Below are 25739 nucleotides of genomic sequence, written 5' to 3'. Positions count from 1 at the left end.
TCTCAAAGCAGTCATTTTAGAAAACTATTTCAGCAATGTTTCACTCAAACTTTTCTTTTTCTTTTTTTAAATTTGACTTAAGGACCAGTTTAAGCTATAATACCTAAGCCAAATGACTCTCATAGGCCTTAGTCCTTTGTAATCGTGGTTATTATTTATCAACTTATTCATTTCCTACCTCCGTCCCTTCCCCCACCTTCATTCCTTCCCATCAGTCCATCCATTCATCCACGAAATATCTTCCTAATTGGTATCCCCTCTATTCCTCCTTGCTCTCCTGATAGTTCATTCTCCTCACAAAGAAGCCTAAATATTTTTCTTTTCTTTTTACTTTTTAATCATCAACCAGATTCAACTATTATGTTATTTAAAACCTTTCAAAGCTTCCATGGGACGTGATTTCTGCTGACCTCATCAGCCTCTCCTCTCTGCTTCTAGAAAAAGACCAAGTGCTTTCTGGCTTTAAAGCCTTTTCAACGCAGTTGTTTTCCTCTGTTTGGAATATTTTTCTCACACGGTTTGCAGAGCTGCCTCTTTCTCATCGTTGAGTTTCCAGCTTAAATGTCATCTAAGAGCTTTCCCCAACCACTGTATCTAAAGTACCAAGATGCCCATCTCTAGTCCAGTTTATTACCTACGTAGTTTATTCGAATCTGAAATTCTCTAGTTTGTTTACATTTTTCGTGATGTCTCCCTTGACCCTCAACTAGAAAGTAAACTCCACCCTTCATCTCATATCCCAGGGGCTGACTTGGAGTGGGCGCTAAATAAGCATTTGTAGACTGATTGAATCATTGAATGTATGCCTGCTTTACTGTGCACTCAAGCCATCATGCACGTGCCACTGATACAAGACTCATGTTTTTCCTTCAAGAAAGACAGAGTCCATTAGGGCAGCCCGATATCTAAGCAAAGATTACAATAAAAGGCAATAAGCATTAGCAGACCTGCATACTAGATTCTGAATGATGCAGAAAAGCAGTTTTTGTTTATATATATATATATTTTAACCAGGAAATGTTAATCCTTGTCTTTACCACTTCCTTAATTTATATCTGTAAAATGCCAAGTGACTCTTGTAGAATAAGGCCTACTACACAGCAGATGCTCAGTACATATTAATTGGGTGAATATATGATTCTAACAGCAGACACCTAAATAAATATGTAGTGACCTGATGTATTTTCTCTTGCATAGAAAAACATGCTTTGTAGTGTAAGCACTTATATGTTTATTCAAGCATTATTTCATAATCTTCCATCTTTCTAGAGGCTTGGTGATGTCTGAATGTAGCTTTAGTCAATTTAAGTTGCTTTCTTTTCCCTCCATCTGAGATAAAGAAGCGGATGGATGTCATTAGACGGCAAAAAGTATGTTGCAAGAAAGTAAATGTAGAAGATTTCTACTTTTGTAAGAATACACAGTTTGGGGGCTTGCTTGTGTGTGTGTGCGTGTGTGTGTGCATGTGTGTTTCATTAGTGAAAACGTTTTACATACATTTTCTGAGCAATACACTGGTACATTCTTGTTAAAAGTACTTAAGTGATACATAAATAGCCTTAAACCGAAAGAATGCTTTGTCTCAGTTAACCTACCAGAGAGGATGTTGAACAGTCTGATGGGTATCCACATGCTTTTCCAATTACTTTTCCATGTAGATGCATATGCACATATATATGTTGCCATTGGGTTGCAATGCTTTTACAAAAATAGGTTCCTATAAAGTAGATTGTTGTGTGAATTGTTTTTCTCACTTGTTTTCTCACATTTCCATGTGTGAGTCCCAATAAAATGTCAACATTCTTTGTCAGTGTATATTATTAACAAGCAGAGGGTTTTGTCGACATCATCCAAAGTCCCAGTGCCTACCACTAATACAGTGCCTTGTCAAGGACTTAGACAGAGCTCAGCATATATTTTAAGTAATTGCTATTAGCACAGGCATTTCAGCTTTGTGCCAAGTCTTGCAGAAGTTTTGGTCTGGGAGACTTGCAGAGTCCTTTAGAAAACCACCCTAACCCTATCTGCTAAACGCCCAATGCTGTTAAGTCTCTTTGACCCAGCCATGTTCCCTAAAGCTGAGGGGAAGGAGATAGATAGCTTACAATCATATGATAATGCAATAAGGCACATGGTCACAAGTTAAAGAGTTATCCAAAAGCAAATCTGTGATGTTGTAAATGTTTTAAATAGATAACACCATTATTTTGGTTTCAGGGTGTGGGTAAGTCACCATAATAGCATGATTTCTCAGGGAAACAAGTAGTGCCTTATAGCTGTATGAGCAGGAGCTCAGCTCACATCCAGTTTTCTGTATCTTTGTCATACACAGTACAAAACCCCAAGTGTCAGTGGACATGCTATCAACATCTGAAAGGTGTGTATCAGGCCCTGGCCGGATAGCTCAGATGGTTAGAGTGTTGTCCAGATACACCTAGGCTGTGAGTTCGGTCCCCAGTCAGGGCACATAAAAAAAGCAACCAATGAATGTATAAATAAATGGAACAATATATCAATGTTTCTCTCTCAAATGAATACCAAAGATGTATATCAATTATATTGGGGTACAGCGTGGCTCTAGTTCTTTTTTATTAAAGGTGGCAGCTTGTTTTCCTAAATTTTCCGCAGTAAAGACTGGATTAGCTTTTTCTTTTTAGCATAGAATGTTGCTTTATTGCTTAGCATGGGGTGCTCATTGACTATTTGGTGAAATAATGTTTGCCCTGGCTGGTTTAGCTCAGTGGATTGAGCGTCGGCCTGCGAGCTAAGTGTCGCTGGTTCGATCTTCCAGTCAGGGCACATCAGAGAAGGAAAACTCTGACTCCAAAAAAAAAACCTCCGCTGCCTTGCGGCATACCTCTTCAGGGGAAAGGCTAAGGGAGTAAACCCCGACAGAAAATCCGGAGCCGGAGTCCCTAAGGCGGTTTGACGTTGTAGTCAACACCGGCAACTCCTGCGGCGCACCTGAACCCAAGCTGTATCGACTCCGTCTTTCCCTTGGACCCTTCAGCTGCGAAGAGAGGGGGGGTCTGCTGCATGGGCAACAGCAGACCCTCCATATCACCCTGCCCAGGCTCTGTAGCTTCAGCGTCATCGCAAGATGTCGATTCAACACGGGAGGAGACAGATACCGTGTCACTCCCGAGTCGGACTGCACAGCCATTCTCGGCGGTGCAGATAGACTCTTAAGAAGCTACACCATCGTCTCTCGAGACGGACGGCTGCCGACAACAATGTTTGCTGAGTGACAAGAACAGTTAGTAGAAGTAGGCACACTAGGCTTTCACATCTGTGTCTGTGTCATAGTGTGTCTTCTCTGGGTCCCATCCTCTAGCCCTCCTTTTGGTCCTCAGTTTATTCATTGTACCTGAGGAGTTGCCCCAGGTAGTTTAAGGTCCCTTTGTGTATAAACAGTCTCAGAATCTGTGTGACTTTTCATGCCTAGAGTCTGACCTAAAAACAAAATCAAGCTCTTTGCTGAATCTTTTAAAGACGGCCTAACAGAGAACAAATACTGTTCCAGCCTACTAATATTTCCTTATAATCTATTTAAGTTAGCAAGTGGATCAATTCAGAACGAAGATTGTGCTGGACTGGAGAAGTTTAACTTTCAAAGATACTCCCAAATGTTCTTTTGTAAGGGTGTGGCAAAGAGATAAAGAATGGAATTCTGGAAGATAGTCGTCTTTACCTATAAAAACCTTAGGGGGAAGGATCAGTGACAGTGACCAGAGGACTGGAAGCTGAAAGCCTCCTAACTCACTGGTAAGTACAGCCTTTGGAAATTTATGCCTAAGAGAAAATCAGAACTTTCTTGCTTAAATTTTCTTGGTATTATAGGGCATATTAAGATAACGGTGATTGACTCAATAGAAATTAGGGAAAACTTGGGGTGGGAAAAGTCAAGGTGGCCAAGGAGATAAATCCTGAACTCACCTCTTCCAGGAACGTGGAAATTGTAGCACAAAGGTCATTGAGAACCGCCTGAAGACTAAATGAACAGAAGGTCCTCTATGGCTATAAAGAAGGAGCCATATTGAGATGGGTAGGAGGGGTGGCTATGTGGTCTGGGCAGGTCCCACATCCATGTGGTGATTGATGAATGGGGGGGTCCGCTGGGCTGCAGAGGTGCCCCCCGCTGAGGCAGTGGTCTGAGCCCCCCACCAGGCTCCCTGGCATGGGGCACCTATGCCGGGAAGACAAGTCCCCATACATGCAGTTTTGAGCACCAGTGGGGATAACGTCTGAGACTGAGGAAGGACTGTGGGAGACCAAGACTCTGTACTTAGAGGGTCTGGCACAAACTCACTCACTCCAGGCTCCGGCACAGACGCAGCAGTTCCAGAATTGTCTGGGACATAGGGGAGAAACTAAATCGACTGACTTTAGGGCAAAGGCTGGAGGGGCAGGAATTGCTAGGAGCTCTTTCAGGGGACAGAAGCTCTGGTGGGTGCTATTGTTCCTTTGTTGAGACTTCCATCTATCTAGCTGGCCCTGAACAGGCAGGCGTAAATCTCTCTCTTTCCATTAGCCTGGCTAACACTGCCTGCCCTGCTCTGGCTTTTCCCTGAGACCCTGCCCCACCCAGCCTGCTCACCCTGCTGGAGCCTGTCCCAGCAGCTCCGGACTGGAGCCCACACAGTCTCTCCCAAATGCCCTCAAGCCCTACAGGAATAACGGCCTGCTTTCTGGCGCGCCCTGCAATCCCTCCCAAATGCCCTCAAATTCAGCACCAACAGCAACCTGGGCATCTATTAATAGGTGAATGAATAAAGCACATTTGGTACATATGTACAATGGAATATTACTCAGCCATAAAAAGAATGAAATCTTGCTTTTGTGACACAATAGACCTAGAGGGCAGTATGCTAAGTGAAATAAGGCAGACAGGAAAAGAAAAATGCCACCTGTTTTCAGTTACAGGGGGACTGGGAAAGCAATAATAACTTGTCTTGTAAAGTCTAATGTTTGTTAAAGGAGGAGCCTCATAGTGGCTTCTGACTTTTGTAGGTTTTGATAGGACTGCAGTCTCTCCTGTGTTACAAACTATTGAGACTGCAAGATTAGCAGGTAGAAATGGTTGGCTGGTTTAGCTGGAGTTATGTGAGGCTTGTGTTGGAAGGGTGTACTCTGCTTGGGAAGGTGAGCAGCTTGTAAAGTTTAGATTTTGGCACCAGGAAGCCATTGTGTGCTTTTAAGATAGGGGAGATACTTGATTGAATTATTTACAGATACCCAGGATGATTTTTAAAAATCAGCTATCCTTAGGTATGGATTCTCCTACTTCTCCCTCATGGTTGCTGGAGACTGGTCTCATTTTCATGACACCTACCTCCAGGGTCACCTTAGTGCTGTCAGAAGGTCATCCATTCCCTCTCCTGGTCACATGTAAGCAGAATCCCCTAGTTTAGCCTTTTTGTTCATTTTTACATTCTTGAAGGGAGATGGAACAAGTATTTTATGCTATTTTATGAATGAGGAAATCAAGGCTTGGATCAACTTAGTAACTCCCAGAGATACCCACCTTCCTAAGTGGGAGAGCTAGGATTTGAACCCAACTGTGAAGGAGATTGTTTCTTGACCTGACCTCTGTCTGCCCCATGAGCTGGACTTGGGCCAGATTGGAGGTTGCTTTCCACAAACCCCCATTAGAAACTATCTGATGGTAACTAATGTTCATTCTGACAAAAATCAGCACCCTTTCCTTACTTTCTGCTATGTGCTGGTTCCTGGTATAGGCCCATTGTCCTGACCTGGGTAAGCATTCTCAGATTAGAATAACATTTAATCAGGTGGATTTAAATATCGAAAGTAAACTGATCCAAATTCAAAATTAGTTTCTTTCTTTGTGTTAAATTACAGTAAAGGTGTGGAAAACAAAGGACACAGCAATAGGCCCCTAAGCTTGCCATGGACCATGGAGTTATGATAATGAGGACACCAAGCGCTATTGTCCGCAAGAAGGGCCATTTAGCAGAATCTACAATGGGGTTTTCCAGCAGGATGGGCCAGTTACTTCACATCCCTGGATGGGGAGGAGTTGCTCAGTCTCTGGTGGGATCCTGTCATTCCAATGCTATTGAGACCCATCCATGGAGGCACGCTATATATGGACTGGTACACGCGCTGTTTAAAGAGGGACAATGGGTCCTAGTCTGGTGTATTCCCCCACCTATCACCTCCTCATGCCAGAGAGTACAACTTTCTCCTGGCCAATATATATGGTTTGCACAGCCTGGCTAGGCTACAAGTGTAATTCTCATAAAGGAGAATATCTCCCAATTCAAGTCCCCACTAAATATTTGTCTTTATGACCTTAGAATAATCCTGTTGTTCTTATGGCACCCAGTTATGGAGATGAGGCCACCAGTGCCATTATCCAAACTGAATGTTGTGCTTTTATACCAGATGCATCTGCTAATATTTCTTTTTATTAGCACATATAAAAAGTCAGGTATACTGTAAATGCCTTAAATAATCCAGCCCCAAGCCTGCTAGGCAACCTACTAACCCAGTGGTTTGGGTCCTGGGGGAACATGATGGAAAAAGTTGTTACTAATATTTGGACTGCTTTATTTATTTATTTATTTATTTATTTATTTAATTTTGGACTACTTCATTTAGTTCGTCTCTTTTCTTGTTTTTTAAAGATTATATTTATTTTTAGTGAGGGGTGAGGAAGGGAGAAAGAGAGGAAGAGAAACATCGATGGGTGAGGGTGATATCTAGTGATTGCCTCTTGCACGCCCCCAGCTGGGGACCTGGCCCACAACCCAGGCACGTGCTACCTTCCTACTACTGAAGCCCCTTGCTGACCACTCAGGTCACCCTGCAGAAGAGAGGAGGCATGAGATTGTAAGAGCCAGTCATGAGGGGTGGAGTGTGGAGGAAAGGTTTTTCTATGACATGACCACTGTTTGTCCCACGAGCTGGATCCCAGCCAGAGTAGAGGTTGCTTTCCACAGACCCCCTCTTTTAGACTGTCTGATCATAGGTGATGTCCATTCTGACATAAATCAGTACCCCTGCCTTGCCTCCTGCTATGTGCCAGTTCTTGGAACAGGCCATTGTCCTGAGCTTGTCAAGCATGTAAAATGATTTTCAATACCTGGTAGCATTCATGAACTAGTATCTATGACTGTCCCCACCCTTTACTCTATATAAGTTTTTGGTACCCGCCAAGAGGTGTGGAGATCCATTTTGTCTTGCAGTCATCTGATAGGAGCCTTGTATGTAAGTTTTTCTTACTAAACTATTAGTTGCCAGACTGGGGTGGCCTGCTTCTCTTGTCAGTCTCTCTCTGCCCCCCCCATTTACAGAGGTAGTTTCCACCTTGGGACTTTTGCCTGGGGCTGTGTGTATGAACACCAAGTCTGGTCCAGATTCTGACATCATGCAGTAAAATGCAGTCTCAGTGATTGGTCCTTGGAGCATGGTTGGTGAAACACAGTGATTCACAGTCTGGCTTAATTCTTGTTAATAGATAACTTGGCAATATATAACTGAGGCTGGGGACTCACCACTGGGGCCACAGGGCAGGACATACCCTCTACTCACAGAGGGCCAGCTGACTATCACTCAGAGGCCAAGGGAAAGTGCACCAGTACCACTGGAAGACTCGTCTTTGCTCTGGCCTCCTTCCTGTTTGTTCCCTAGTCTCTGTGTGAGCATCAGGAGTCAGTTTGGACTTGTATGTGGGGAAGGAGCTGGGAAATAAGGGTCTGTTTCCACAAACAGCTTTGCCTGTCTGTCAGAGGTGCAGGCCTTCAGCCACACCAAGCTAACAGAGACCTGAAGTCATTGTATGTGGTCTCCAATCCCCAGCAGGGTAGGCTCATGGGATTCACCCAGTCAGGGCGACAGGAAAAGTGGCAGTGTGAGAATTAAGACTTGTTCCCATACCATCTGGTGGGGGTACACCAAACAGTCCATTTCTCTTTCCTTTAGGCTGATACCATCATGCATCCTTGGGTAGCCTTCATGGGCCTCATACTACTTTGGACAGGTAAGTGAAGAGGCGGGCTGGGAGTTTGGAAGCCCTGTGAGTGTGAGTGTAGCAGAGGAAGGTGGATGATCTTGGGTTTTGTTGGAAGGTAATAAGTCAACTAATGAGCAAAGAACCAGACCACAATCTTACTCCAAAGAAATTGTTTAAATGCTGTGAATTACAAAATCTGTGGCTAAGTATAACTGTGTCATATGCTGCCATTTGTGTTTAAACAAAAAGGGGATAGGTGGATAGTTGGGTATGCATGGACTTCTCATGTGTATGTAAGAAATAGTAGCAGTGTTATCATGAGGTAGGAGGGGGCGGAAAGAAGAAATGGGGATAGGATGGAAAAGTGACCTGTCCTTCATTGTACCATTTTGTGCAGTTTAATTGTTGTGAAGATGATATACATAGGGTTTTAATACCACGACCACAGGAGAGAGTTTTTGTTTTAAAGTGGCTTAATTCAGTACTTGATTGAATATTCTCCAATTCTCTGGCTTCACCAGGGCAAATGGGTCTTGCTCTAGTACTGGCGGTCATCCACTCAGAGAATGGGTACCTACTTGGAGTTTTGGGGGGCAGTCCGAAAGCACATGATAAGCCTTAGCTGCTCCTGGAAGTATTAGAAACCTATTTTCTAAAAAAATTTTTAAAAGAGTTTATTAGACTCTGTCTTTAAGCCAACAATACTTTAAACAAAACATTTTGACTCTGCTTATTTTTATGAGAAAGGGGAAGTGGGTGACTTCATTTGCGATAGACATTTTATTGCAATAAAAATTAAAACTTTAATGACAATAGAAGTTTCAAACATATTTCAGCTGAGATAGTGATTTGCTCAAGGGGACAGGAAAAGCAACATGCATGTGTTACCTACTTACTAAGCAGATCCTGTCAAACACAGAATGAAATACATGTTCATGTATTGCTAGAGTATCATTTGGTTCAAACATTTTGGAAAGAAGCTTGAAAATAGAGATGGAAAATATTTCTACTCTTTATTCTGATAATTTCTGTTTTAGAAACGTATTCATTCCATTAGGAAGAGAGATGGATTAAGGTCAGCTGAGGCCCCGGGCACAGAAGAATATATTGGGTCCCTTAAAAAAAGAGAGACAGGGAAAATAAAAATACATGTTAACCATATTTTATGCAGCATAGTAATGAAACCAAAATTGGTGTCATTAGATAAAAGTGTAAAGTTGGGGTTTTGCGGGGCCCTTCAGAAGTTGGGGTCCAGGGGGCGCGCCCAGTGTGCCCACGGTTAAATCTGCCTCTGATTAAGAAAAAAATAGTTTAAATTATGTGTTATTTACAAATATCAGAAAACAAAATGCTGATAAAGATGTAAATAGAAAAATGCTTATAATACAACTTTAGATTCAAGGTGTAAAGTCACATGATTACAAAGGAAACAAACTATCCAAAGAGATAAAAGTGGGAATAAATGTAAAATTAAAATATCGAGGCCTCACGCCCTGCTCTCCCTTTCTCTGCAGACGCGGTAGTTTCTCAGGCCCGTGTTAACGGAGTGGGGGGTCAGTCTGTCACGCTGCCCTGCACCTACTCAACAGCTCGTGAGACCACAACCATGTGCTGGGGCCGAGGGGCATGTCCTTCATCTCAGTGCTCAGATCAGCTCATCTGGACGGACGGACACCGAGTCACCTTTCAGAAGGACAAGCGTTATAACCTAAAAGGAATGATTTCGAAAGGGAATGTGTCTCTAACCATAGAGGACGCAGCCCCGTCTGATAGCGGCACGTACTGCTGCCGTGTGGAGCACACAGGGTGGTTTAATGACATGAAAATCAACGTATTATTGGATGTAAAGCCAGGTGAGCTTGTCTTCCTCCTTCTTTTAATCACGTAACGTGGGTGAACTGAGAGGTTTACTATTCACTCTTCCTTTAATAAAGAAGGAGGAGGTTCCTACAATTCTGTTTTTAAATAACTGTTGGGAAATAGAATTATTTACTTGTATATAAGGAAGTGTTAAAAACAACCGTGATTCAAGAACGTGGGCTAGAGGATCTTCCCAGTCAGCAAACTATCTCTTATCGCGGTGCTTCAAAACGTTAACTAATTTATGAAAAAGCATTCACAGCTCCACTGTGAAATGTAGTGAACATTTTTATTCAAGCTGAATTTATTCAATTTAAAAACCTCCACTTTTTCTCTGCAATTAGAAAAATTATGAAATGTCCTCTCAATGTTTTAAAACTATAATGGAGAGTTTCAAGCATATAAATAAGCAATATTTTATATAATACAGTAGTCCCTCTCTATATTGCAGTTCACTTATCGCGGCCTCACTGTATCGCGGGGTTAAAAAAATATTATATTTAATTATTTATTGCGGATTTTTTGCTATATCGCGGGATTTTGTGGTACTGTATATGTATGTTGTTAAAGTTATGTAGGTTTAAGAGTGTAGAATATGTTTAAGAACATATGTAGTGTTTATAAAAGTGTGGAAAAGGTTAATAAGGGAGTGGGAAAGATTAATAAGGGACTGGAAACGGTTTATAAGTGTGTGGGAAGGGTTTATAAAGCCTTAAAATATATATAAATACTAAACTAAACGTAAGGTTTGTACTTCATGGATTTTCACCTACCGCAGGGCGGTCTAGAATGTAATACCTGCGATAAGTGAAGGAATACTGTACTATCAAGTATATCTATCACCTAGTTTTCATATATATCAACTCAATTTTGTTTCATATATGTTGTCTAAACATGCATATTTGAACCCCAACCTCTGTCCTACCTTTGATTTCCTGAAGCATATTTCATATCGTATCCCATCATTGCTTGTTTAAAAATTAAAATGACTTTATTGCAATATAAAAACCTTTGCATCCCAGTAACAGTTCGCCAGCTGCTTTTAAGATTTTCGTGAAATCTAGAATTCGGGAAAGTTTACGCCTCTTGCTATGGACATGCTAATAGCCTTAACATTCAATTAGAGAGGTAAGTTCTAGAAGATTTTGTGGTTTCTGGTGTTCTTTCTTAATGAATCTCCTTCAACTAAAGTAAATTTTTAAAAATCTTTTACATGTTTTTTATTGTATTTTTTCCTCAACTAAGGTTTCATATTAATAGTACAATTCAATACCTGTGACTTTAATAAGCTATGTCCCTATTTATTTTTTTAATTAAAAGAAACCTTTTTTGACATCTCTTAATCGTTGGCATTAACCTATTTTCTTATTGAAAGCAAGTAAGATAAGGTCAATTCATATAAAGAAAACAGCTGACTCTGGGAAAACTATACTGGGGGCAATTCGAGAAGGCCCCAAAGTTGAGATTTTAGGAAACTTCTTGCAGGATAACATGGTGTCTGGTGAGAAAAAATGGCACTATTTTTTTCAAACTTTCAAATTTATTTATTTACAGAGAAAAAGGGGGGGGGGGGAAGAAACGGACGAAAAAGAGAAAGAAAGAGACAAACATCTATTTGTTGTTCCACTTACTTATGTGTGCATCGATTCATTCCTGTATGTGCCCTGACCGAGGACCAAGCCAATTCCCATTTGCTTATGGGAACAAAGTTCTAACCAACTGAGCAACTCGGCCAGAACAAAAGCGCACCTTCTTGAATCAGCCCTTTATCAATCTGCTTTTGTGCCAGGCGTTGTGTTTGCGCTTAATTCTGGTTTCAGCTCTCCTGCTGGGTAAGGGGTTTGGAATCCTACACCACCTCTGACTCTGGAAAGAGTCAGAGTTATTTTCTGTGGTCTGGTCCACCTTCTAGCCAAATGTAAAAATGGTCTGTGTGATCTAGAATATATATTCTAATGGGTGAGAGATAATCCTCATTTAGGGTGCAGGTCCCTTGGGAGGGAACCCTCAGATCTGGTTGAACTGAATACTAAGTATTCTGAATGTGGATGCTGCAATTATTTTTATATTTATTTTATTTTAGAGAGAGGGGAAGGAATGGAGAGAGAGGGAAAGTTACAGCAATTGGTTGCCTCTCATATGCCCCCAACTGGTCTGCCCCCAACTGGGAGCTGGCCTGCAGCCAGGCATGTGCCCTCACTGGGAATCGGAACGGCCAGCCTTTCGGTTGACAGTGGGGCACTCAACCCACTGAACCACACCACAGCACACCACACCACACCAGCCAGGGTGGGGAGATACGATTTGTCTTGTCCTTCACCCCAAAAAGGGCAAAGACTGGTGTAGGCCCTAAACATGTTCCCCACCTCACATACATTTATGAAGATACATAAATCAGGCAGACGTGGCTGGTCTTTTCAAAGTGCTTCACTGCAAACCGAGAGTGTCCTTTTTGCCTCTGAACCTACTGAAATATATACCTTTCAATACAGCTCTTTCAAGCTTGTCTTTAAGGCCTCCCCCGTCAAATTCTAGTTGGCCAATAATGAGAACCCTGAGTTCAAGAGAGATCAGTGCCCAGTTTTGTCAGGGGACAGCCTCTCATTGGTTATGCTGATGCGCAGGCCCAGCACAAGCTCTTGTTTCCTGCTCCTTCATTAATCCTTGCTTTCTGTTGGTTTCTAGCTCCTCCTCCGGTCACCAGTGCTCCAACGTCACCTAGGGTCTTCACCTCTGCTCCTACAACCGCAGCATCGACAGCAGACCTTACGACAGGTACTCTAAATGTGTTTCTGAGACCAAAAGCCAGGGCATGTGTTAGGTCAGGGGGACAATCTACGATAAGATCTGCCCTGGATTAAACACATGGCCTCACAGTATTCATGATCCATCATTCTTTATTGCATTCATTTTTGTACCTATAAATATTTTTGGAGTTTTCTTTACATCATATTCTCATAGGTATACATCTATTAGCCAGCTTACCCCAGACCATAGATCTTGGACCTCTAATGAGGGTGCTGTGCTGTGCACTTAGCCCAGTTGAGCATAGGTTTATGAGGAAATTCTAAGGTTGCCATAAAGAGGGGTCAGATAAGTGAGAAGCAGTCGTCACAAACAGTTCTGAGTGGAGATCCTTTAGTCCACTCTGAAGTCAGACCCTCCACTAGAGGATAAGATTTCAGTGAAGATAATATTTGCTCTGTTTCCTCTGTCAGGAACCATGCTAAGTCCTTTATAAGCATTATGTCACTATATTCTTGTGACGGCCCTATGCGTTGTAGATATGATTCAATCCTATTTTATAGTTGAGTGTACTGATAGGTATAGACATCAGCAATCTCTTTTTTAAAAAGATTTTTTAAATTTATTTTTAGACAGAGGGGGAAGGAGGGAGAAAGAGAGGGAGAAAAATATCAGTGTGTCATTGCCTCTTGCATGACCCCAACTGGGACCTGGCACGCAACCCAAGCATGTGCCCTGACTGAGAATTAAACCCATGACTCTTCGGTTGTAAGCTGGCACTCAATCCACTGAGCCTCACTAGCCAGGGCTGGAATCTATATCTTTCAGTGCAGGTATTTCTTTTAACCAGACTATTTTCAGCCTTCCCATTTCATATTCAAATTGATTAATGATACGAATGCTGAGTTGAGAGGAGGCTGGGGTTGGTCTCTCATTGGCTGAGTTGATATACAGGCCCAGCCCAAAGCTCTTGTTTCCTACCACTTTTAATTCTTGCTTTTTGTTGCTTCTTAGCTCCACCTAAGGCCACCAGTGTTCCAGCATCACCTAGGGTCTCTACCCCTGTTCCTACAATGCAGTCACCCACACTGAACCCCGAGACAGGTAAACTGATGTGTTACTGAGGCAAGAGGCTTTCTAATGAGAGGATTAGAGCATCCCAGGAATTGTGTGAATGAAGAAGTACAATCTAGCATAAAGCTTCTGCTCTCGGTTCCAAACATGGCTCCAGGATAAGATTTCAATGAAGTTAACACTTATTCATCTCCTACATGACAGGAACCTTGCTAAATTTTCCACAATGATCGTGTCACTTAAATCTTAGGACAACCCTGTGTAGCAAGGGTGCAATTCAAACCTATTTTGTAGTTGCGGGAACCTAGGCAGAGGGTGTCTGTTCATTGCTGAAAGGCACGTGGTTAGAAAGTGGCTGAGTCAGGATTCGATCTCCATGAATTGGAACTCGGGGCTGTGCTTACAATGACTGGCTCGTGCCTTCTACCATGAGCACTGGCTGAGATTATATATTAGGAGGAATTTGTCCTGATCTGACCTCCTCGCTGACATCCTGGTTTTTACATCATTCAGTGGCTTGCACAGTTGTGCTTCTAGCATTCTTTACTTTAATATATAGCATAAAAATAGGGAAAATGCTGTTTACACTAATGACAAAGTAAACGTTGAATTTAAGGGTCCTAGGGATTTAGAAGGTATAGCTCCTTTTTCAATTCAGGCTACATGCTTCGCACTTCGAATTTCTGATGGTTAAGAGTCCAGGTGAAAAATAAATGGAGAATAATTCGACATGTGGGTGTGGAAATAACCTGGCTTCCTAAGGACCAATTTAGGTTCAAGCTTTCTATTTGTAGGATTAAAAAGATAACTTTTAATGAAGAATGTTCAAAGCCTTCAGAATTCTTTGACTCTGATTCTGAGAATAGCAGAGATGTCACAACCTCTTAGCCAGAAAGTTCTTTAAAAAAAAAAAAAGATTTTATTTATTTATTTTTAGAGAGAGGGGAAGAGAGGGAGAAAGAGAGGGAGAGAAACATCAATGTGTAGTTGCCTCTCATGCGCCCCCAACCAGGGACCTGGCCTGTAACCCAGACATGTGCCCTGACTGGGAATCAAACTGGCAACCCTATGGTTCACAGGTCGGTGCTCAATCCACTGAGCCAGGGCTTAGCCAGAAATTTCTGATGGGACATATTGATTTTCCTTGACTCCCACTGAACCATGTGTATGCTTACCAGGAAGGACCTGAAGCATTGGGATATGAGCTGAATTTGGAAGAGAGGGCTTTAGGTTAAATCTGGGATTTAGAGCCATAAATATTTGTAAGAAAAATAGCTTTGTTCCAGACATACTAGAGAATCTGTTGACTTTCTCAATATTGATTTAGCTCTTTATACTTAGTTTGACTTAGTGGGGGCCTGCAAGGGTGTGAGGATTGGTGGACTTGGTTTAGTGAACATATGTAAGTTTTTAATTTCATTTAAGGCAGAGATTCAGAAGAAGGGATCTGTGTGGCCTTGTGGGGAACATTAATTAAATTGAGCTTACCTTTATCCTGACAGTTTTGTAAGGAGTTTGAGTTTAGAGTTGAGCTTTACAGTACAGGAAGGAGGTGGACACTGGAGCTAATTCAATGCAGAGACATTTCCCTTTATACCCACCCCCTGCCTGTCCTTGGTGCCTCTACACATGCTAGTTTCTTAAAATATTCATGGAGTGGCTGGGTGTAAGGTTATAGGAGCAGGTGAGATAAGAAAGATGCCCACGAAGAACCAAACTTGGGAAAGATGTTAAGATCAAGAGGTCTTGTATGTGGATCTAAGTTGGATAGACTCTGATCATCTGACTTTCTTGTACTGCCCTGTTCTTTGTTCCTAAAGAGAGCCACATCCTGTTAGAGGGTTCAGTGTTAGAGGAAAACATGACATCAGTTCAGAGCATAAGGAAGGCTGATGTTGAAATGTGAAGATGTTGGTGGGAAAGGGGAAACGGAAAGACCAGGGAGAGGCAATAAGGAAAGCCCAGGTTTGAGAATTGTTGCTCAGCCAGCACCACACATTTGCTCCAAAAATCTGTGGTGCTCTCAGAGGCTGGAATATAAAGCTCTGATAACGAGGCAAGTAATGCAGAGCTGTGTGTGGAGGAGAATTCTAGTGAAGCATTTTGGTGAGAAATGGAAGATGAGTCAGAGAACACAGGAAATCAGTCTTACCAAAGGAGTGACCGGAATGCAACTGCAGAAGGAGCCGTGGTCACGGTCTACCAGGAACCTGGCTATGAGGGTTGTGAATGATTACCAACGTGAGGCTTTGGGCAGTATAGTCACCTTGAATAGACTTCCAGGAATTAAGCATTGTGAGTATGTATCCTGTGCTGGTCCATATGTGCCTCTCCTTGGAAAGACATGTGGTTGGATAACTGGGAACTTGAATAAAAGGTCAGAAAATCCAGATTAGGGTTTGTGTGAAGATGGGAGGACAGATCAGAGCAAACTCCTAGGCCCTGTTCCATGACAATGGAATGTCATTTGTATGAATAAAAGCTTAATTTGGTTTCCTACAAAAAATGCACTGGTGTGGGCATTATGCACTTAGGGGAATCCTAAGACTATGAAAAATGGGAAATATTTCTGTCTATAGATAACAATCTAGATCATTATCTATATCAGATTCATTCCTAGTAATAAAATACCTAGATGGCAGTACAATGCCTCAATGTTGTCTTTGAATAAATTTCTAAGAAAAAGTTGAAGGCAATTCCTGGTTTTAGTTTTGTTGTTTGTTTTTGTTGGGGGTTGGGTGGGAATTTTCCTCTACAGATAGAACACAGCTCTTCCATTCTTTTTATTGCAGAAACTACTTCATCTTCTCTGAAGCAGGCAACAGAAACCCAGCCTATCACACCACAGGAAACAAACACGACCGGCTCATCATCGAGCTCTTGCCCGACAGGTAACTTCATTTTCTTCCCTGAGGACCGAAAGTGTTCACGTTTTGATAATCATTGCCGTGCTGTTAACATACGATTGGACACGAGTGCCGACACTGACCCTTCCAATCAGCTATGTGACTTGAACAAATGTCTCCCCCTCTGAATCTGGTTCCATCACTTGTAAAATGAATGGAACATCCCTGATCGTGTATATCCTTGTGAGGGTTAAATGAGGTGAAGAGCTTGGGACGTAGTTACAATAGCGACTATGACTATTACTCAGACGTCCGACACAAAACCTGACTCGCATAGGTAGCCTGTGTGATCTGGGAACATCCACGTGCATGTCTCTGTTTTTCTAAATGACACAAACTAGTCTTGACCCCACATTTTTGTATTACTGGGCTGGCTCCCTTGGGCCAGAGCTGTAAAACAATTAAACCCAGACCAAACTAGTCCCCTGTGTTGGCATTTGGCCTAAGCTCCAGAACCTCGATACATCTAGGAGACTCTGCCTTGTGTGGGCTGCAGGTGGACACTTAGAGGTGGTTTGAGGCCACCAACACCAGCACCAAAGACAGAGGCCCGCCCCACGGAGAATCTGCTATTCGCTTCCAAAAAGTCTCCCCAATCCTCCCCTCTCTGGGCGGGTCCCATGTAATCTCTCCTCTTTTGAATTGGAAGAATGGCCTGTCTTTCCCACAGTGGAGGAAGGTGATCGTGAAGCCTGTTCTCTTCCCCAGCTAATGGTGTGGCCAGAGTGGTGAGTGTGGGGAGTGCCGCATGCTGACCCCTTTGCAACGCAGAGGTGGCTGTGTGTCCCTGTGCTAGTGCTGTGTCCAACAAGGCCACACCTTGCAAACTCCTCCTGTGTACGGCACACTGTACTCGGGAGCTTCCGATCTGTAAGGCCCCCTCATGGCCTACCTGTTGCCAGTCATTCCTGGAAGATGGTTAATTTAGAATGGACCTGCAGTGAGGGTCCCAGAGGGACCCGTTCTGTTGGGATCAGATAATGGGGGCATTTGGTTTTGAATGTGGAATCCTCATGTGAACTGTTTCCAGACACATAAGCGGAGTGAAAATAGATAAGAACACAAGGTAACAGCAGGAGGAGCAGCTGTACCCACATTTCTAGGGCTGAGAGGAGGAAGAAAGTAGGAGTGGGGGATCACTTTGTAAATATCATGTCACTATAACCTGGGGAAGGTGGAGCTTTCCGAGGTAGGAAGAGACGTCGAGGCAGCTGCGTCCCCGTCTTGGCAGAGTGTCTGAGGCTCTCGAGCCAAGTCTCTCTGTTCCCATGTCCACCGTCTGTGGGCGGTGGCTTCACAGAAGCGGAGACTGTGAGGTCTGGGAGGGATCTGGGCTGCAATACGGCCCGCCATGCACCTTTGACAGTGTACGTGCCAGGGAACTTTCGTACTTTATCTCAGTTACTTTTTCAGTGGAGGCCTTATTTGTTGCCATTCCCAGATTGGTGGGGCCCTATGGCTGTGTGTTGGGGACCGCTCCCAATTCCATTGCTGGTCCTGGCTGTGTGCCCAAGGGCAGGTTGTAGCGCCCTCACTGGATGTTCCTGCTGACTGAAGGTGTTTGGGAAGCCATTGCACAGTGCCCTCTCCCCCCACCGCCCCTTTCTTTATAATGACATAATATTTAGTAACAGCTGATGTTTATCTGATATGATGTTAAGTAGTTTACATATATTAACAACTTTATGAGATGGGTGATATTGATAAGTTGTAGTTCAAGGTTACCCTAGCTAGAAATACATATATATTATGTATATGTACATATGTATGTATATGTATACATATATATGTATACACACACACACAAATATATGTATGGGCCTTGGTCAAGGTCACACTTCTAAGGAACATTTTCAGATTTGTACTCAATCTTATCTGATTCAATTCCTGGCTATTTTTACTGCATCATCCAGTTCTATACCTGAAGGACTTACTTGAGGTCAAACACAAGTCATGAACACAGCCTAGACTGTAGAGATTGCCTAAGCCTAGATATTGCTTTAGACTAAAGTAGTCTCAGAATAAGTAAAATGTAAACACAGAAATTACTACTGAGTTTCTATAGCTCTGTCAATAGTTACGGAGTTTCAAAGAACCGAAGTGTGTGGTGTGGTGGTTACAATTGGAATCTTTTGTCATTACTAGAGTTAGAAGCGTGTTGAACCATTACAGGTCTGTTTCCTCATCTATAAAATGGGATTAGAAACTTGTTGTAAGGATGTGAAGTGCTTGGTACATCACAGGTATTTAGTTAAAAGAGAATTCTATAATTGACCTATAATTACCTAAGAAAGCCAGCGATATGTTCTCTATGATGACCTAGATATTTCAGAAAACTTTTATGTAAATGAAAATAAAGAAGAAAAGCTGGGATAGCAATACTTATAGCAGACAAATAGAGATTGACATATAAGGTAGCAGTGACATGCCACTTGTTTTAGGTACCTTAGTGCATTTTACTTATAGTTTGAATGTAAAATCAATGTGATGTCCATCGTGAACAGAGTAGTTTGATCTTTGGATGTGCATATGGCCTCTGGGGATTCACTGGCGGGTTCTTATCTGGCATAAAAATATTGATTACTTCTGTATAAGTGGCATTCTTAACCTGGTTCCAAGAATGTCCTCCGTGCTCCTAAAATTGTATTTTTTCCTATAAAGAAGAAAAAAGGAGGCCATTTTCACGGGGTCCATGACAAAATTGTTAAGAAACACAACCTTACAGGATAAATTCATAAACGCTAGTAACTTGGTATAATTCCTGCCATGCCTGCTGCATTTGGGCATATTATTGTTCATCTTTTCCTTCATCACCAGAAAGCAATGTGAATAGATTTAGTGTCTGTAGAGAAAATTCAATATTTTTCCTCACTCTAAATAATTTTCTTTGTTGAGCAGCTGGGAACAGCACTGTGACTCAGCCTTCAGATGGCCATGGGCAGAGCAGCAGAAACGTAAGCAAATCCCCTACTTCATTCACTGTCCCCTGTATGTCTCCCTGGAAGCAAGTGATATTTAGAGATTGTCTGTAAGGCTGGCCCCCAGACTGATTCTTTCTAGTGGAGAGACAAAGAAGGAAATAGTTTTTTTCTTAAATAGGGATGCTTTAATTAATTTGTGAAGTTCATATAGATGTAGGTAGACCAGCTTGTTAGAGATGCCTGATAAGTGATATTTTACCCAAACACACACACACACACAACACTCACGCACTACAGACTTTTTCCTGGCCAAAAATAGGACAGAAAAGAATGAACTAATTTCAGGAGAGCGAGCTGATATAACCCCCCCAGGAAGACTTCAGTTACCATTAGGGGATAACATGCTTTGAGGCTCTGTGGTGGCCTGGAGGCCGTCCCCCCGACAAAATGTTATGTAAGTGAAAGTGTGCTGCTTCAGCATAGGCTCCGCAATGTCCTTTCCAACCCGACTGCCTTCCTGTGCGGAAATTTCGAGGCGACTGCAGTGTTTCTATATGGGAACCTCCCCACAGGATGACTTATTAAGGTTTTAATGTCTTCAACAACTTTGTGATTTTGAAAGATTTGCTTGTACTTTTCCACAGTGGACTTGAGAAAAATATAAGGTCTGTAGTCTCATGATGCTCATGCAAGTCTCTTCTTTGCAAATAAGTTAGGCAAATTTATGAATAGGACGATTTTCTTTTGGCCCCCTGGTAGAAACCACTCTCCTTTTGTACGTTCCAATAACTCTTAGAAGCAACTAACCAGAGAGTTTGATGTATGAGAACAATTCCAGCCCAAGTGGTGAGAAATGACAACCCACTCAGCCATAGTAAAAGAAAGTCAAGCTCAGGCAAAGTGGGATTATTTAGGATAGGGTCACATGACTTTATGTTGTGTACCTTAGTGACAATGGAAACATGACATAGGAGCTACATGAAAAATTTTAACATTTATATGCCTAGACACTGATGGATCTGATGTATATGGACTGAATTTGTATATATTTGTAAATATTAGAACTATCACTATGGAAATGATTATTATATTGCTATATGGCCAGGCTTATGCTGAATTAAAAAAATAACACACATTCTAAGTGGTAAGATTGTTCTTGACCTCAGTTGCCTGTAGGACAGGTATGGTTAGCGAAAAAGTAGAAACAATTCAGAAGCGAGTCTGTGATCAGCTCTGAGTGCGGCCAGGGGCCCCGACTCTCCCTGACTTTGTTTTCTCTCAGAGGCTTCACCTCCTACCCACAGCGTTGTTAACAGGAGCCTGAAAACCCTGGGATTCAGTGTTGTGCTGGCGAGTTCTTTTGCCAAGGCCTTTTGAACAAAGTGTCCCAAAGAAGTGCTAAATAATATTAAGAATATATAATTAAAATGGTAACAGTGCTTGTTCTGGAATGTTAGGATTATGACTGATTTTAATGTTCCTCTCTTTGTGCTTAGCTGCACATTTTAAAATAAATGTGCATTTTTTAATATAACATATTTTTAAAAAGGAAAGGAAAGTCTCCTTTGGTGACTCCATGTACCATCTACCACTTTAGCACCCATATTCAGGTAATCCCAATGCAGCTTTCCCTCCCAGATAGTGGCCATTTCCCCTTACAAGATGGACAGCTCAAAAAAATTAAAAAGAAAAGAAAACAAAACAAACACATGGATGGCTCAAATGCTAAAGTACCTTCCTTACATTCCCCACAGTGTTTTTCAGGAAGTATCTAAATGTACCATTCCCAAGAACCCTATTTATTTATTTTCACTTAATTTGTATTTATTTTGAAGAGCAAGAAGAAGGAGGGGAGAGTAGAGAGAGAAAAAAAAACATCAATTTGTTGTTCCACTCATTATGCATTCATTGGTTGCTTCTGGTATGTGCTCTAACTGGGTATCGAACCCCTAACCTTCGCATAAGGGAGTGGACACTCTAACTAACTGAGCTACCCTGCCAGGGTCAAGGACCGTATTTAATCTGTAGTTGACAGACACAGAAATAGAGGTTCAGAAAAGCTAAATAATTGTTGACTAAAAGAGCCAGGATTTTGACTCCAGAGGTTCGACTCTGATGCAGCAAGAGGCTTGATCCTTCTCTCTCAACTTCCACTTTCTTTCTGTTATATCTATCCTTTGGGATCTTTTTAGGATTGGAGTTAAGCTAAGTAAAGGGGCCTGGCACTATGTCTGCCATATTTTTGGCTTATTCCAGAAGGGTGATCCTTGTGAAATGCACCAGGAGACTTAAACAAAATTCTATAGAATCACCAGTCAACTTACATATGAACAAAAATTGTTCTTTCTTTTTTAATATAATAAGAAGATGTAGCTTATTGATTTTCAAAAATAATATGGGTAATTTACATATACCCTTTAAAGTGTACAGTTTGAATTTTAACAAATATATGCACTTACATAAATACTACTTCAAGCACGATATAAAATTGTTCCACATCCCTAAGTGTATATTGAATTGCAGATTGTCTTATAATTTCACCATGGTTACAACCTCAGATCACTTGGCCTTACCCCTCATGATCTAGCAGTAGACAAGGGCCAATAAAGATAAATGAGTACATTATTTTAGGAAATGTTTTCTACCCATAATTCTAACAAGGTGCTTTTTTAACCTGCTGGTCTTTCCTTAGCACGTGAGCCTGAAACAAAATCCACGGACGAGCAGCAACAAGGCCCTGTACATGGGACTCACCACGGCGGCCCTCATAGCGCTCATTGTTGTGGCTGCCGTGGTCACCAAAAGTAAGTCATTGCAGGGCCGTGCCGAAGGGAACGGAGCAAGGGTTCCAGAGCCACGGGCTGCTTTCACGTAGCTCCTCACACCACGTAATTCTGACTTCACATGACTTCCCTGTCTCATAAGCTTTTAGTTTTTTTCCTTAAAATATTGGCCTATGAAGAGAAAAATGAAATTTAAATTCTCCATAGGAGAAATTAAATACTAAGAAGTAGGAGTTTGTTGGGTAGAGTTGGGATTTGGAAGGCGACAAACCTTACCATATAGGATTTGTTTACTCTTCTTGCTCTCCTCCCCTCGAGGCCCAGTTTCTGTTCTTATGAAGGATAATGTTGTTGGGAGTTTTACATCACTCACGTAACCAAAGAGGCAAATGCGACACTGGAAGGGAGACAGATTTCAGCAGCCACCCCTGCTGTGTGTGTGTGTGTGTGTGTGTGTGTGTGTAACAGGCCTCCATGAAAGAGTCACTATCATCCATTTTTAAAAAATGAAATATAATGATTAGTGATTGCTTAAAGTAAATTGGGGCATGTGTGGGAATACACTAAACCTTTAATGAACATGAGATAGTTTGCACAAAGGGGCTTGTCTGGGTCCTACATATTTAAAAGGAGTTACCTGAAGTTATCAGGGAAGAGTCTAGTCTGAGTTTTATGTGATTTCCTTTTTTTAAAAATACACTCTTCTAAATTTAATTTTTTCAGCCCCTGTCCAGTCTCTGTACAGTTTTGTTTATACTAAAGTAATAGCAGAACTAATATACATATTTGCGAAAAGATCTTATGAACTGTTTGGCTGACATGTTTACTTTTCTCTTTAACTGCTCCCCAATTTAGAATATTTGTGTGTGAGAAGAAAGTTGTTGCATATAAGGTAAGCTCGAAAGGTCTGTGTCAATGCCTTTTGACATTCCTACTCTAATAAAAATAAAGAAAAATCTCCATCTGTCCCTCTCCTCTTTCTCCTGAACTCTCCATTTTTCACCCCAGAGCCTGAAAAATCCAGTTTAATGAGAGCCTCCCTTACTATCTGCTCCTCCCAGTGATATTTTTAGCTTTCTACATTTCCCTGGTGTTGTACCAGGAACTACTACAGAAATAGCCCCCCAATCCTCATCTCTTAGAGTAATGGAACTAAGTCGCAAACTGTGTTTGATGAAATTACATTCATTGAATTGTTTGGTTTATCCTTGATTTCACTCAGTGCTTTGTTTACTGAAAGCCTATTATATTCCAAAGAGATGAACAAAACAGACACATCACATAAGCAAATAAACAGGGTCCTTTCGGTGTTTCCAGGCAAATACCAGGGGGATGTGGACAGGGTAGTGGGCGGTGCATGGAGCCCTGACAGACAGGAGACCCCTTGCAAGGATCTGGAGGAAGACAAGGCCAGGCTGAAGCAGAGCAGAAGCCCTGCGGTGGGGCAGGGGCCTCCTATGCTCCGCAGTCCCCAGCCCTGTGGTTCCATCCTCAACCTGCTCTGCTCCTTTGAGTTGCTTATCTGGTCCCACGGGCATTTGATGTATAATTTTTGTGAATCCACCATACTGCCCAATTGAAGCTCAAATTCCCTTACTTTCACCCACCCCTGGGTTCATCTGAGCAAACACCTGACTGGTATGAAACAACTACTTACTACCGCTTCCCCGTAGCCTGCTACACTGAGTCGTGTTTGGGCTTTAAGCAAGGTCTTTGATTCAAAAGCCATCCTTGTTAGGCTCCATTCACTATTCCTAGTTCTCTTTCATCAGATGGCAATCTTGCCCATGTTTTAATCACATGAGCCAGCCCGCAGACTTTGCCTTGGACATTACCCAAATTATTGCACGTGCTCCGTAGGTGTTGGCCTCAATTATTGCCGTCATTCCTTCATATCAATGAGCCTGTTGTTCTTACTTCATAGATTAGAGAGCAGATTTAGAAATATTAAGGACATCCAAGTTCACATCACACAGCAGATAAAGACTTAATATTAGGTCTTTTAGAGTTCAAAACCCATACTAATAGAAATTTTGACTACCTGCTCCATCAATAGAAGGGAAAACATACTTCTTCCAGGCAGAAAAGCATGGAACATAGCATCCTTTAGCTGATTTCCAACCTGTCATTGTCAATATTTTCTTTACATTCACCTCTAATCATTTAATTATAAATGAAAATATTTTTTGTGGAAAGTATTGTAAAATATGAGAAGCACAAAAAAAAATGAGCATTTTCTCACGACATTTTTTTTGGCAGCTGTATCACGCTGGTTCATTTCGCGCTATTGACACCTAAGCTGTTCACACTTGTGTGAGCAGCTCATTTAAAGACCTGAGTTGAGTGAAGGCTCAGTACATTTCATATCTTTTCTGGAGAGGCTTAATTTGTCACTATGTACAAATTGCAAAACAGCAGCTATATCAAAACTCTACGCATAAAGTTTTTGTACACTTAATATGTGCGTGTGTGTGTTATAAAATTCATCTAACTCATGGCTTTCAGATTCTGACCATAAAAACACATTCTGACCATAAAGACACAGATTTTTAACACCAGTATCCAGTACATACTTATGTGAAACAACACTTTTAAATACTACGTCCAATACACTCCAATATTTCGTATTCTCTATTTTTTCTTAAATACAGAATGTAGACAACACCATAAATTTAATAATCCTCTCTAAAAGGTCGCAATCCACTGTTGGAAAAACAAGGCCAAGAATTTCTTAGCCAACTTGGAGAATATGCATCTTAATAAAATACTTCAATTTGATATCATTAGCTGTCTGAGATTTTCAATTTTTGTATGCCATTACATGAGTCTCTTCAAGGAGGCTAGTCTGACTTATTTGAATACTGCTTATTAAACAGACTTTCCTGCAACTTAATATCAATGACTCTGGAGGCTTCCATTCATTCCATAGGTTATGTGAGTGAGGCTCTGGGAGTTGCAAATTCCCTGTCTTACCTGATCATAAACAGACATGCTGCTTGTACTTTAGAATTGATCTGCTCTTCTCTTACCATGTTATTCTTTTTATCTAGGAAACTTTCATCGAATGGCAGTAAGGATGGAACTTTGCAAAATGAAACTGCAGTGCACTACCGAGCAAATGAGAATGTCTACTTTGAGAACGATCTTTACAATGTACATTAAGACCCCGCTTTTTGCCCTTCCCTGCGGATGACAATGACCAGATCTCACCTGCAGAGCCCTTTTAAGCTCCAGGATAATTTTTCTGTCAATTTCCCACCATATTCCAACATGTCGGTGATGCTGGTTAGAGTGTCTCTAGCTCCTCTGTGTGTGGTCAGCCTTATTGGTAATAGGCCCTGAATTTTTATGTGAAAACTTAATCTTTCTGATCATAGCTGAGCTGGCTCCTAAGTATGAAATGAACACTTTAGAATCATATGTTCTCGTTAGACCTTATGTGCCCAGCAACAATTCTCACTGGGTAAACAGG

The 25739-nt window shown here is 41.7% G+C and overlaps 1 protein-coding gene across 1 annotated transcript; it reads left to right on the top strand.

Moving 5' to 3' along the window:
• Window positions 1-7953: 7953 nt before the first annotated feature.
• Window positions 7954-25514, top strand: LOC150000920 (hepatitis A virus cellular receptor 1 homolog). The gene is made up of 9 exons (XM_090289662.1): window positions 7954-8005; window positions 9493-9831; window positions 12524-12613; window positions 13598-13687; window positions 16450-16548; window positions 19462-19517; window positions 22177-22288; window positions 23123-23159; window positions 25318-25514. Exons 1-9 carry the CDS (start codon window positions 7960-7962, stop codon window positions 25427-25429), a joined length of 981 nt encoding a protein of 326 aa, XP_090145788.1. The 5' UTR covers window positions 7954-7959; the 3' UTR covers window positions 25430-25514.
• The last annotated feature ends 225 nt before the right edge of the window (window positions 25515-25739 follow it).

This window comes from Furipterus horrens, unplaced genomic scaffold (assembly GCF_987537825.1).
Source record: "Furipterus horrens unplaced genomic scaffold, mFurHor1.1.pri manual_scaffold_10, whole genome shotgun sequence".
In the NCBI taxonomy this organism is placed as follows: domain Eukaryota; kingdom Metazoa; phylum Chordata; class Mammalia; order Chiroptera; family Furipteridae; genus Furipterus; species Furipterus horrens.
This window is presented reverse-complemented; position numbering and strand designations above follow the sequence as displayed.